Source organism: Petaurus breviceps, unplaced genomic scaffold (genome assembly GCF_028583685.1).
Source record: "Petaurus breviceps papuanus isolate PSGF00001 unplaced genomic scaffold, PetGlider_PUasm1.0 91133, whole genome shotgun sequence".
Lineage (NCBI taxonomy): Eukaryota > Metazoa > Chordata > Mammalia > Diprotodontia > Petauridae > Petaurus > Petaurus breviceps.
This window is the reverse complement of record NW_027187419.1, coordinates 67,592,102-67,606,603: the sequence shown is the minus strand read 5'-3', so window position 1 is coordinate 67,606,603 and position 14,502 is coordinate 67,592,102. Positions and strand designations below refer to the sequence as shown.

Here is a 14,502-nt window from a genome sequence, read left to right as displayed (position 1 = left end):
ACCTGGCTTTGGGTGGGTCTGCCAGCCAATGGCTGCCCTAGGGCACTGACCTCCTCTGTCCCATACCAGAGAAAGGGCTGCCATGCAATTTCCCTTTTCTAAGATCCTTGTTGCCCTAATCTCAACCCTATCTACTACCCCTTTAAATGGTCATAAAAAAAAATAATTGATGTCTTTTTATTTACTTTTAATTTAACAACATTCAGTTCCACAATCTCTTAAGTTTCAAATTTTTCTCCCCCTTCCTCTCCTTCCCCTTCCTTCCATAGCAGCAAGTAATCAAATACAGATTCTACAAATACCTTCACATCTGAATGTTAGTCATGTTTAAAGGATTATAACCACTGGCTGAACAATGAAAAAGATGGGACAAAACAAAACACAAATGAGAGAGCAAATAGTTTGCTTCAATCTGCAGACTCTGGCTTTTTTCTCTGGATGTGGATATCCCTCTCCATCATGAGCCTTTTGGAGTTGTCTTCTAACCTTGCATTGCTGAGAGGAGCCCAGTCTATCAAAGTTAGTTGTCACACATATAATGTGTCTGTAATTGTGTGCAAAGTTCCCCTGATTCTGCTTTCCTCACTTAGCATCAGTCTAAGTTATGAAGTCCGTCTGCTCCTCATTTCTTATAGCACAAAAGTATTCCATTACATTCATATACCACAACTTGTTTAGCCATTCCCCAATTGATAGGCATCCCCTTGACTTCCAATTCTTTGTCACCATAAAAAGAGTTGCTATAAATATTTTTGTATATACGGATCTTTTCCCCACTTCTGTGATTTCTTTGGGATACAGCCCCAGAAGTGGTATTGCTAGGTCAAAGGATATGCACTTATTTATAGCCCTTTGGGCATAGTTCCAGATTGCTCTCAGAATGGCTGGATCAGTTCACAACTCCACCAACAACGCATTAGTGATCCAATTTTTCCACATCCTTTCCAGCATTTATCATTTTCCTGTTTTGTCATCTTAGCTAATCTGGATGGCGAGATGTGGTACCTCAAGAATTGTTTTTATTTGCATTTCTCTAATCAATAGTGATTTAAAGCATTTTTTCATATGCTTATGTCTTTAATTTCTTCCTCTGAAAACTGTCTGTCCATATCATTTGACCACTAAATGGTCATTTTTATAAGGTTAACTCGCTTTTACAGTAATAGCTTCCCCTTATGCACTGCTTTAATAATTTTTCTCACAACCTTGTGAAATAGGTGGTATATTATCCTAAACTGGGCCCTGCCTGAGGGCCACGTGGCTAGCAGGTGTCAGAGTCAGGACTGAAACACAGGGCCTGCTGACTGACTCTGGACCCAGCGCTCACTTATACACTTCTTGTCCATCCTCTTGACATTACTATAGTTATTTTTTAGACAGAGAGGGGTGCTCAACGATATTTTTAAACTATTGTTTCCACAATGTAACTATCAGGCTGCACAATAATTCTGCATACCACCAAATGTCAGGTGACTTTTGCAATAAATTTCATTTCATGGCTAACAACTTTTAAATGCTTTCAATGAACAATAGGGAGTAGCAGAATGTACCTTGATTCTCCTCCACCACCATAAATGCTAGATCCTTTGAAAATCTGCCACCTTCCCTAATGTACCAATTCCTCTTTTCTAAGAATCTATTGTTGCTTTGGGATCACTACCCTAGATTTTCTCTGGAAGGACGGTTTTTCCTGAAGCCCCTGGCAAACCTCAGATAACTGGGATGATCTTAACACTGTCTTTTTGTCTCCTAGCGCTTTCTTTTCTTTAGATTCAGTCCCCTTAGCAAGAACTACATTTTTTAAAGGTACTAAGTTGTAGCGGAAACAGGTTAAACTGAGACCCAGAAGATAAGGGTTTAAAACCAGGCCTCATCCAGCCATGAGTCTTTAGACAAGGTCATGGGTGGGGAACCTGCAACCTTAAGGCCGCATGTTGCCTCTTAGGTCCTTAGGCCTTTTGACTGAATCACAATTTTACAGAAATATTTTAATTTTTACTAATACATTTTTGTTCATCTTTGATATCTTTATTTTATTTTTAAAATGAAAGTGTTTAAAATACCAGAATAACATATTTCAATGAAATAATCCTCCCAGATTGACCAGCACATCCGTAAGAACATTAGTAAGCCATAATGGCCAAATTGATGACTGCTATGCTCATTATTTAGTTCTAACTTCCTCTGCCTGACACCACTGCCACATGAGGCCGATTGGCGATTTTGGCGAGAATTTATGGGCGGGGAGGTGTCAGGGCCAGTCTGTTATTAGCTTTGACAACGGTGCACTGTTTCTCTTTGAAGTGGAATTTGTGAATAGTTGCACAGTTCAACAGTATTTTTTAATTGTCTTCTTAACGGCCCATCATGACAAAGAAGACCAAGAGAATGCTGAAGGAAGAAAACAGATTTTTTAATGAGGGTTGGAATTGCAATATTATCATATTTCTGCTAAAGATAAGACAATTTGCTTGTTTTGTGATACTGCAACATCAACATTAAAGAAATTCAAAGCTTATCAGCATTATAACACTCATAAACACCACAAATGTTTTAGAGGGAGAGGTGAGAAAGGTTGTATTGCAGAAATTAAAGCAAAAGCAAAGATAATTCTTCCAAGCAGCAATAAGACCTGGAAATAATGCCACTGAAGCAACTTATAAAGTAGCTTATATACTCGGGGGAGAAAGGGAAGCTATTTAGTGATGTAGAAACTGTGAAAGAAAGCATCATCAAAGTTGTAGGATGCTTAAACCCTGATGTTTCAAAATGCAAACAAACCTCTTTTAAGAACCATAACTAATCGGGAGCATGAATCAGCCTTCAACTTAACCAAACGACTTCATGCAATACTTTGAAAGGAAATATACTCCTGACACGGTGCAGATTTTATACTTCATTTGGGTCATAACAGGAGATTTTCTTTGCTATGAGTTACTCACTTTGGGCACTCCTGTGAACAGAGACAGGGAAGAGATTAACTTCAACAACTTTCAAGATAAATTTCGTGAAGTTCAACTAAATTTGGTAAATTTAGTGAGTGTATTGTACAGATGGTGCACCTTCCATGATAGGAAAACATGAAGAGTTTATTGTGCAGATAAAAAAAAAAGTATTAACAGAACCTGATGCTCTCATTCCTTTTCATTACATGTTGCACCAGCAAAATCTCTGCGCTAAAGCTGAACAACGAGGTATTCAATGTGGATTTCCCATATCATTCTAAAGTGCACTGGCTATTACAGGGACAGGTGTTAGCCAAAACTTTATCTCAGTGAGAACAGATAGTTAAATTTTATGAAGAACAGAACTACAATTTGAATTATTGGAAGGATATTTTTATAGGAATGCTCCAATTTCTATGTGATATCATGTCAAACCAAAACAACTTGAATATTTCTTTGCAAGGTCTATATATGATATGTGGCAAAAAATCCAAGCATTTTGAAAAAAGACATTTTTTTTTCAAAAGGAAATTTTGGATGAGCATTTTTCCTAGTTAGCAAAGGTCACTGATGAACAGGATCATATGTGTGAATTATATGAAGAATTCTAGATCAACTAGAGAATAAATGAAAGATGCAATGACTTTGAGAATCATGACATCACGCTCAAATTTGCATTTCAGCCTCACCTAGTTGATAGCATCAAGGTACTTAAAGAATTACAGATGGAATTGATTGAAGTAGATGACATTTTAAAGTCATTGTTTGATGCTAAGAAAGATTCAACTGAAATATGAAAAATGCAGTTAGAATACCCTTCGACAAAATTAACATGCTTTCTTGCTTTTCAACCATTTACATATTGCTGTGGATCTACATTCTCCTTACTTAACCCAATCAAGATGCCCTTAAATTCACAAGTGACTGATAGCTATCTAGAGGATCAACTGAAACTCTGACCTCCATTGAAATGCTTTCCAACAAAAAGCAGACACAAAAGTCATTAAAGGTTAGTTAACTTTAAAATTAACAAATAGTTTTCATTATTTGAAATTAAGTACACAGTAGTTAGAGTTTTACAAAATAAGGCACATTTTTAAGTGTATCTAGTTGAAGTTTCTTGAATGTGGTCTTATTTGATTACAGCTAAATATTAATGTAGCCTTCTAACATGAAAAGGTTCCCCACCTCTGGACAGCTTAATTCAACTTTCTAGTTCTCAGTTGTCCTATCTCTAAAATGAGAATGACATACTACCTTGCCCCAAGGGTGTGAGGAAAGTACTCTGTAATCTTATGATACCACAAAAAAATTTGCATTATTCTATGAAATCTAGAAATAAACTAGGCCTAAAGTAAATCAGGCAATGAAAAATTTTTAAAAATGAAAATAAAATACATAAAACAAAGATGTTCAAAAGAAGTCATAGATTAGTAGCAATAGCAGAAAAGATCATAATAGTAATACTTTTTAAAGGCAAATTATTTTAATTTGAAGGCAATTAACCATGTTGATAAAGCACAACTGAAAACAATATGTATTCTGAATGAATGAGGAGAAAGTTGAATTTGGAGTCAGGAAGATCTGTTTGAATAGTACTTCTAACATTAACACTATGATCATGGGCAAGTCACTCAAACTTTATAATTCTGTTTCCCTAACTGTAAAATGGGGATTAAGATACTTGTATAGTCTACCAGGCTCATAAAAAGGCTCAAACGTGAGAATGTGTATAAATCACTTTACAAACAATAAAAGGATTTAGGGACTGGGCCTGTCATTTCATAGGTAAAAGGAAATCCTGAATGAGAAAATTCCCTCAAGCAATGCAGGCAAGGAGCTTCTCTTCCCCTTGGAGTGGTTAATTCTAGAGTGCTTTGAGGGGTAAAATTACTTGCCTAGAGTCACAAGACCTTGAGCAAGTGTCTGGAGTGGGACTTGAGCCCAGGTCTTTTTGGTTTCAAGGCTGGATCTCTATGTACCACCCCACATTGTCTCTCAAGTCTTAAAAGCACTATAAAATGCTAGTTATTGTTTTCTAAAATACCAAAATTAATCCAAGTATTTGGGTTTAGAATGTTTTCTTTACTTAATATTTTGAAGTATTATTTATAAGGAAGCCATGCTGTGAACACCTGGTTCAACACAAACTATAAAACCATAAACCTATCATATATATTCCTCCCACTACTTGCCCCCCTCCTTTCTTTTCTTAAAAAAAATTTTTTTTTTTTTGCTTTTTGGAGGGAAGGTAGGGCAATTGGGGTTAAGTGACTTGGCCAAGGTCACACGCTAGTTTTGTGGGTGTCTGAGCCTGGATTTGAACTCAGGTCCTCCTGACTCCAGGGCGGGTGCTCTGTCCCTTCTTTCTATGATGAATTTAGCCATAAGCCTAATCAGGGCTGCCCTTTAAATAAGCTGTCTTGGAATTTGGACTCCTTTGTGTGAGGAGATATTGGTTTAAGTTTTAAAGACTTTGCCCTCTAGGTCCTATGAAAACATCAAAGGTGAAATGAGTACAGTGGATGACAATGTGAAGAACCTGAAAAGCAAGATTTGCTGGAAAGAGGTAATATAGAGAATTAAGTTGTAAATAATCAAGATGATACCCAATCTAATGACCTCTTTTCCATGGTCATCCTCCTTGAGCTCTCTAAAGACTTTGACACTACTCATTGCCCACTTTCCTCTCTAAATTTTTACAATATTGCTCTCTCCTGGGTTTTTTCTTACCTGTCTGATGATCCTCAGTCTTCTTTGATGTAACTTCATCCAGGTAATGCCCACTAACTGTGGGTGTCCCCTGAGGCTCTGTCCTAGACCTTCTCTTCACTATAACAGGGACCCTTAACTTTATTTGTGTCACAGATCCCCCCCCCCCTTTTTTTTTTAAAGCAATCAGGGTTAAGTAACTTGCTCAAGGTTACATGCCTAGTTTTTGTGTTGTGTCTGGGGCTGGATTTGAACTTAGGACCTCCTGACTCCAGGGTCAGTGCTCTATTCACTTGTGCCACCTAGCCACCCCCCCCCCCCCCAACTTTTCCAAAGTGACTCCACTAGTCAATTTCCTGACCTAGTCCTTCCCATCCCCAAATGCCTATCAGCAATCTGGAACTGGATGCCATAGGCACCCTAAACATGTCCAAAACCAAGTTCATGGTCTTTCCCCGATCCTCCCTCTTCTGAACTTCCCCATTACTATTGTGTACCAACATCCTCTTCCAGTCAGTCATCCAGGAGCACAACCTAGTTGTCATCGACTCCTCCTTTACACTTAGCCCACACATCTAATCTGTTGTCAAATCTTGCCATTTCTACCGTCTTTTGTGTATGTCCCCTTCCCTCTACTCACACAGTTGCCGTCTTGTCCAGGCCCTTATCACATCAGGCCAACTGCAATAACCTTGGGGCTGGTCTCTTCACCGCAGCCCACCCTCCTTTCACTCAGCTGCCAAAGTATAAGCCAGGTCTAACCATGCCACCTTCCAGTCCCCACCCCACCTAATAAACGTCAGTGTATAGTATCTCTCGGATCAAATAGAAAATCTTTGGTTTTTCTCGTCTTTCACAAGCTGGCCCTTCCTACCTTCTTGTTATTTTTACACTTCACTTACCTCCCAGTACTCTGGCCTCCTTGCTTTTCCATGACCCTGATACCCTGCTCTGGGGCATTTTCACTGTCACCCATTCTCCTTTCTCATCTCTGCCTCTCATCTTTCCTGGTTTCCTTCAAATCTTTGCCGCTCCTCAAACATGATACTCTCCCAACTCTGTGCTTTTAGTGGTTTCTACCATGTCTGGAATACTCTCCCTTTTCATCTCCACTTCTTGGCTTTCCTCAAGACTCAAGTGATATCTGACATTCTGCAAGAAGTCTTCCTGCTAGTTACCTAACCTTTGAGATTACCTCCCATTTACTCTGTGTGTATCGCATATTATCTCCCCATTAGAATGTGAATTCCTTGAGGGTAAAAACCCTATTTTTGTCTTTATTTTTATCCTTGATGGTTACCATGGTGCTTGACACATAGTAAGGACTTATTGATAATGGTACTATTATTTTTTTAACTTCTGGTTTAGTAATATTTTTAAAAATACGAATTTTTAATTTAATCAACTCAGTATGTGCTATTGTCATCTTTGCAGACAGAATGCTGATGCATTTATTAATAAGGAAAACCCTGTTGTACCACTAGCATGCTTCAAAATTCAACAACTGCAACTAGTTGGTTTAAAAATAACTAGAATCTTCATTGTAGCAGAATGGATGAACGTGTCAAAGGAATGATTGCTAAGTAGCTAAGGCTTCTCAAAATGAATACTGGGAACTTATGTCATCATAGACTAAAAAATGGCCCTTACCTGTAAAAAGAGGTTCATTAAATAGGTCTTATACAATAGCACAATGTAAAATAAAAAGTATGGAAAATGTAAATAGTGAAAAAAATACAACCATTTTAATTTAAAGCATGTTTCCCCATTGAGTAAATATATACATCATTATGAATACTTACAGGATCTTGAAGACAAATTTTTTCTCCCATTCGATTTATTTAAAATGGAAAAAGAATACCTATGTACAAGTACAAACTATACAAGTCTTTACAAAATAGAATTGGAAATAAAAGATAATGTACTGTTTCCTGTCATCTTTGTTTTTGTCACCTTGAGTTTTTCTGATAAAACTGCGATTTCATTTTTGTCTTACTTAGTAATCTTAGTCTCTTCAACAGTGGTTTGAGAAATATCTCCCACTTCTATCATAGTTTTAGGACCCTAAACCATTGGGTTTTCTGCTGGTAGATCCATCAAAAGTATTTTTATTAATCAAGTTATTTACTTAATTTTATTCAGATAAATTAGACAAAAGGGCTTGTGTATTTATCAAAGCCAATTCTTCATCTGCAATCAAATCACTTTCCACCACACTTGTTCCACTTAATGCTTTTAATGGTGTCACTTGAGGAGAGTTCAGTGTATTTTTCTTCATGGGTTTCTTGTAGCTGTTGCCACAGCTCCGTGGTGGCTGAAATGCTTTCTGTGCAGCTGGAGAAACAAATGTACAGACTGGGCTAATTGGTGGAGGTAAAGGCAGTCTACTGAAGAAATCCAATGATCTTCTCTTCTTGCAGATTCTGGGGTCATCCATTTTTCTGTCTCCTTTATAATCTGATGTTGGGGTTATTTTGACTGAGCTGGTGGTGAGACCAGAATTCCCTTCAGGACAGTGATTACTTGGTTTGCTATGAGCAGTGGATTTCTAATAAAAGACAAAAATCCAACAAAGAAAGAATAACTCTAGATAAAATAAATATTTTAGTAGCATATGTCAGATTATTTAATAACAATAAATATTAAGTAATTTTTCTTCTTTCAGAAGGAATTATTTTAGAACAAAGGAATTTTAAGATAACAGAAAAAAAGACAAAGACAGACTGGGGAGAAAAAAGGTGAAAATTCACAGACTTAAATAAAGACAACAGACTAACAAAATAAAATAACAAACACAGGTATATTCAAACAACCATAATACTATATTGAATTTTAATTCTAGAAACAACTACCGCAATGTAAAATTCTAAATAAAAGTGTAGTATACACAGCAAGGGATGCTACTCTTAATAAAAAGATCAAGATGAAAAAGCCATTCCTTAAAATAACAGAGCTGAAAGGAACTTAAAATAGGAACCACCATACAAAGCATCAATTGACTCTATGATGCCCTTAATAAATGCTCACCACTCTGCCTCTGTTTGAGGACCTTTAGTGACAAGAAACCTCCCACTTTACTAGGCAGGCTCTTGGATATTAAGCTCTCTCTCTTTGTTATGAAGTTTTCATGTAATAAAAAAATCCATTGCTACTAACATCTATCTTCTAATTCTAGTTCTTTCAACTGGAGCCATGCAGAATTAATCTAAAAATCTGCTTACACATGGTAACTGTTCAACCATTTCAAGATAATTAGTATTTTCTTTTTCTCCACCCCACATCCCCTTAATATTTTATTCTTCAGGTTCATCCGTGGCTCCTTTAATGGAGTTACATATAGCATAGTGCCAATCTCTTCTCCAGCTTAGTAATAATCTTTGGAAAACAAACAAACCAACAAACCAACCCACTGAGAACCAAATACTTTATATGGGACCTAACCAGGGCAGAGAATAAAGGTTACTCACTATACTTCTATTAATGTAGCCCAAGACTGAACTGTTATCTTTGGTTATTATGACACAAAGTTGATGGTTAATGAATTCTGAGTCAAAAAAGATCTTTTTTTTTTTTTTTGCTTTTTGGAGGACAATTGGGGTTAAGTGACTTGCCCAAAGTCACACAGCTAGTTTTTGTGTTGTGTCTGAGGCTGGATTTGAACTCAGGTCCTCCTGACTCCAGGGCCGGTGCTCTATTCACTGCGCCACCTAGCCACCCTATCAAATAAGATCTTTAGATTGTTTTGACCTGAATTTATGTTTGACCACAACTTTCTCTTCCTGTCCTTGCACACTTAATTTTTCTGAACCTCTATGCAAGATCCATGTGTATAGACCCCCTTTAATCATTTGCAGTTTAACTTATAATTCTAGTCAAAATATTCTTGTATCCTCATTCATCATTGAAATCTGTCAAATATTAGCTACTGCTCCTAGCTTTACTTCATCTGCAAATCTGACAAGCATGTCAAATATAATCCACATGCCCAACAGAGCCCTGGGACACTCTCACTGGACACCTCCTCCTAGGTTTACATCAGTGCATTCAATGACATTCTTTGGGTATGGTTAATCAACCATTCAACAAACTTCTAAATCCATTTAAATGTGCTGATGTGTTTGTACCTCTTCATCCTGTCCCCAAGGATACCCTGACAGATTCTGTTCAATGCTTTGCTGACATGCAGGAATAATCATAGTGGTAAGAAAAGCCTAGAACTCTATAGCACTTTCAGATTTGTAAAGTACTTCAAAGAGCTTGATCTCCTTTAACCCTCATATGAAACTTGTACAGTTGGTACTATTATTATACCCACTTTCTAGAAGAGAAAACAGGCTGGGAGAGGTTAAGTGACTTGTGCAATAGCTACTGTCTGAGGCGCGATCTGAACTAGGTACTCCTGCTTTCAAGGCCAGCAGTCTGCCCACTACACCACCTGGCATTTCCCTGACTGAGCAGTATAGAAACTGTGTTAAAAAATAATTTCAGTGATTCTAAGGTTGTAACATATCATCCCCCTGATGAAATATAAGCTCCTTGAGGGAAGGAGTGGTTTTGTTGTTGTCTTTTCTATCCCCAAGGCCCCAGGGCCTGGCAGAGTCCCTAGCACATTAAAAAGTGTTCAGGGGAGGAGCCAAGGTGGCAGAGTAAAAGGAGGAACTTGCTGAAGCTCCCACTTCAACCACCTCCAATACCTGTAAAAAAAATGATTCTAAACAAATTTTAGAGCTACAGAACCCACAAAGTGACAGAGAGGAACAAATTTCTGATGAAGGCAGCCTGGCAGGCTGACAGGAAGGGTCCACTGCACCAGGCTGGGAACAGAGCGCAGTCCCCTGCGATCCCAGATCCAGGGCGGCCCCAACCACCCAGAGCAGACTTCAAGAAAGTGAATCACCAGCAGCCGTGGCAGTTTCCAGACTTCTCAACCCATAAACACCAAAGAGAAAGTAAAAGGTCAGTAGGGAACTCTGTTGGAACTGAGTGAGAGAGGAGTGTGGTCTGGCTCCTGCCCCTGGGGTGACAGGTGGAGGAGCTGTAGTGGCTGCAACTGCTGGCATGTAGCTGCCTCCGGAGCTCCTGGCCTACAGATTGTAGGGGGACCAAGTGACCATTCAGAGGGTAATCACTCTTGCTTTGACCTGTTTGGATCTGGGTCACAGTCTTGGGTGGTAGTCCTGGGGTGAAGAACACTAGTGTGCCAGAACTTGTGGTGGTTGGAGAGAGGGTTTCCTCCTCATAGCTCTGACAACAATTTTGACATTTGCGAAAACCCCAGCAATTTGGGACACAGCTCTCTCCACTCTGGAAGCAGAGCTCTACTGTGGCAAAGAGCTCAAAAGTCACATAATTGACTGGCAGGATGAGCAAGTTGAGAACCATAGAATCTTTTTGTGGGGACAAAAAGGATGAAAACATGGAATCAGAAGAAAACAAAGTCAAAACTCCCGCATAAAAAGCTTCCAAGAAAAACATGAAATGGTGACAGGCCATGGAGGAGTTCAGGAAGGATATTGAAAATCAAGTAAGAGAAGTGGAGGAAAAATTGGAAAGAGAAATGAGAATGATGAAAGAAAATCATGGAAAGCAAGTTAACAGCTTGACTGAAGAAAATAACACCTTAAAAAATAGACTAACTTAAATGGCAAAAGAGGCCCAAAAAGCCAATGAGAACAATGCCTTAAAAAGTCGAATTGCCCAGATGGAAAAGGAATTTCAAAAACTCACTGAAGAAAATAATTCCTTCAAAATTAGATTGGAGCAAATGGAAGCTAATGACTTTATGAGAAATCAAGATACTATAAAACAGATCCAAACAAATGAAAAAATAGAAGGCAATGTGAAATATCTCACTGGAAAAACCACTGACCTGGAAAATAGATCCAGGAGAGATAATTAAAAAATCACTGGACTACCAAGATCAAAAAAAGAACCTAGAAATCATCCTTCAAGAAATTCTCAAGGAAAATTGCCCTGATATTTTAGAACCACAGGGCAAAATAGAAATTGAAAGAATTCACTGATTACCTCTTGAAAAAGATTCCAAAAAGAAAACTCCCAGGAATATTATAGCCAAATTCCAGAGTTCCCAGGTCAAGGAGAAAATATTACAAGCAGTTAGGAAGAAACAATTTGAGTATTGTGGAAACAAAATCAGGATAACACAGGATCTGGCAGCTTCTACACTGAGGGATCGAAGGGCCTGGAATATGATACTCTGGAGGGCAGAGGAGCTGGGATTAAAACCAAGAATCAACTACCCAGCAAAACTGAGCATCATGTCTCAGGGGAAAATATGGTCATTCAGTGGAATAGAGGACTTTCAAGCATTCTTAATGAAAAAACCAGAGTTGAATAGAAAATATGACATTCAGATACAAGAAGCACGAGAAGGTAAACAAGGAAAAGAAATCATAAGGAACTTATCAGAGTTGAACTATTTATATTCCTACATGGAAAAACGATAATTGTAACTTATGAAACTTTTCTCAGTATGAGGATAGTTGAAGGGAATATATATATATATATATATATATGTATACATATATACATATGTATATATAGGAGGGTTTATATGTGTAGAAATATATATGTGAGTGTGTATATATGTGTGTACATGTATACATAGACAGAGGGCACAGGATCAGTTGAATATGAAGGAATTGATATCTAAAAAATAAAGAGGTCAGAAAGGAATATATTGGGAGGAGAAAGGGAGAGATAGAATAGGGTAAATTATCTCATATAAAAGAGGCAAGAGAAAACTGTTACAATGGAGGGGAAGAGCAGGTAGGTGAGAGGGAATGGGTCAACCTTACTCTCACTGAATTTAGCTTAAGGAGGGAATAATATACACACTCAACTGGGTAGCTTACCCTACAGGAAAGTAGGGGGTAAGGGGACAAAATGGGGGATGATAGAAGGGAGGGAAGACTGGGGGAAGAGGGTAGTTAGAAGCAAACACTTTGAAAAAGGACAGTGTCGGGGCAGCTAGGTTGTGCAGTGAATAGAGCACTGGCCCTGGAGTCAGGAGGACCTGAGGTCCAATCCGGCCTCAGACACTTAACACAAAAACTAGCCATGTGACCATGGATAAGTCACTTAACCCCAACTGCCCTCCGAAAAAAAAGAAAAGAAAAAGGACAGGGTTAAAGGAGAAAATAGAAGGATAAGATAAGAAGGAAATATAGTTAGTCTTTTACAATATAACTATTATGGAAACATTTTGCATAACTATACATGTACAACCTATACTGAATTGTATGTCCTCCTAGTGGGGGTGGGTGAGGAGGGAAGAAGGGTAAGAATCTGGAAATCAAGGTTTTAAAAACAAATGTTTAGAAAAAATTGTTTTTTTACCTGCAAAAGGGAAATAAGATATACAGGCAAAGGGGTATAAAAATCCATCTTGCCCTACTAGGAAGTTAGGGGGGAATGGGGAGGTTATAAGAGAGAACAGACTCAGGGCAGGGGTACTCAGTAGGCTGTCTATCTTGAGGTGGGGGATAGGGGAAAGACGGAGAAAATTTGTAACTCAAAATCTCATGGAAATGAATGCTGAGAACTAAAGATAAATAAATAAATGGAAAGCCTTCTCTCCCTGCAAGTGTTCAACTACTAAGCTGAATCCTGGAATGAGAAACTCAGTTTACAAAGCTATACTTCAAAAATGTTTTTGTGGTTGTTTTGTTGCTAAACAGTAAACACCCCACATTCTAGATTTCCTTTGCCTGATACTGTATATGACTAGCATCTGTAATTCTTCCTTAAATGATACCGAAATAAATGTTTGCATCTATTATTAAACATCACATGGTCACTTTATACATACTCTTAGTCACATCAACTTACCACATGGCCCAGGTCAAGTTTTGCTTGAGGAGAAGGTGAGTCTAAATTATATTCTCTGACTGCATTTGGTTGTTTAGAATTATATGTGTTAAGCAGATGAGTAAGTTTATTTTCTGCATCACTGCAAAACAGGTCAATATTCTAAAATGACAAAATTTTTAGAACTTTGTGAAATGGAAACCACAACAACAGATTTATAAATTTAGAGTTGGACAGAGTCTTAAGGGGTGATTGATCTAAGCCCAACCTCTTCACAATCCATGTTTCAAGGTGTGTTAGGAACTGGAATTACAGAATGAGGTGAGAAAGCAGGGCCTGGGGAAACAATGACAGCCCTAAAAACACTAAAACATACATTTAACAGGGTCTGCCCCCACCACAGGTCAATGTTGGTAGACCTGGAGCCCAGTCAGGTTATCCACACAAACAAAAGAAATGTGGGAGGGAAAGAGACAGACAAAAATTCACTCATTATTCTTGCAACTAAATGGTAGGGGCCCACCTTCCTTCATTTAGATAATACAAAAAAACATGACAGACTTTGGCAAAATGTACCCCTACTCTACTAGTACAGGTTATGGTGAGAATCATTTTCCTATAAAGAACTATATATATCAAAATATTTGGGCAAACAGCATAAAATATTGGAGGTGAATCTTAAACATAAACATACAGTTTATACGTAGTTTTTGACAACTCATAGCTAACTTACACAGTAGGCACCACAGTGATTTGTTGTTGCTATGCAGTTTCAGTTGTAGTTACTCTTTGTAACCCTATTTTGGATTTTCTTGACAAAAATAGTGGAGAGGTTGGCCATTTCCTTCTCCAGCTCATTTTACAGATGGGGAAACTGAGGTAAACAGGATCAAGACATTTGCCCAGGGTCACAAGAGTTTATTAAGTTTCTGAGCCTGGATTTGAACTCAGTTCCTCCTGACTCCAGGGCCAGTGTTCTATCCACTAAACCACAGCTGCCATCACAGTGATGGTT

At 38.1% G+C, this 14,502-nt stretch overlaps 1 protein-coding gene across 1 annotated transcript in view; it reads right to left on the bottom strand.

Moving 5' to 3' along the window:
• Nucleotides 1–7,380: 7,380 nt before the first annotated feature.
• Nucleotides 7,381–14,502, bottom strand: part of BRCA2 (BRCA2 DNA repair associated) — a 91,317-nt gene continuing 84,195 nt past the window's right edge. The window contains exons 25-26 of the mRNA XM_069080508.1: nucleotides 13,509–13,649; nucleotides 7,381–8,205 (exon numbers count right to left, since the gene is read on the bottom strand). Of these exons, the coding sequence (XP_068936609.1) occupies nucleotides 7,792–8,205; nucleotides 13,509–13,649 (555 nt within the window). The 3' untranslated portion in view covers nucleotides 7,381–7,791. The remainder of the gene's footprint in view (nucleotides 8,206–13,508; nucleotides 13,650–14,502) is intronic.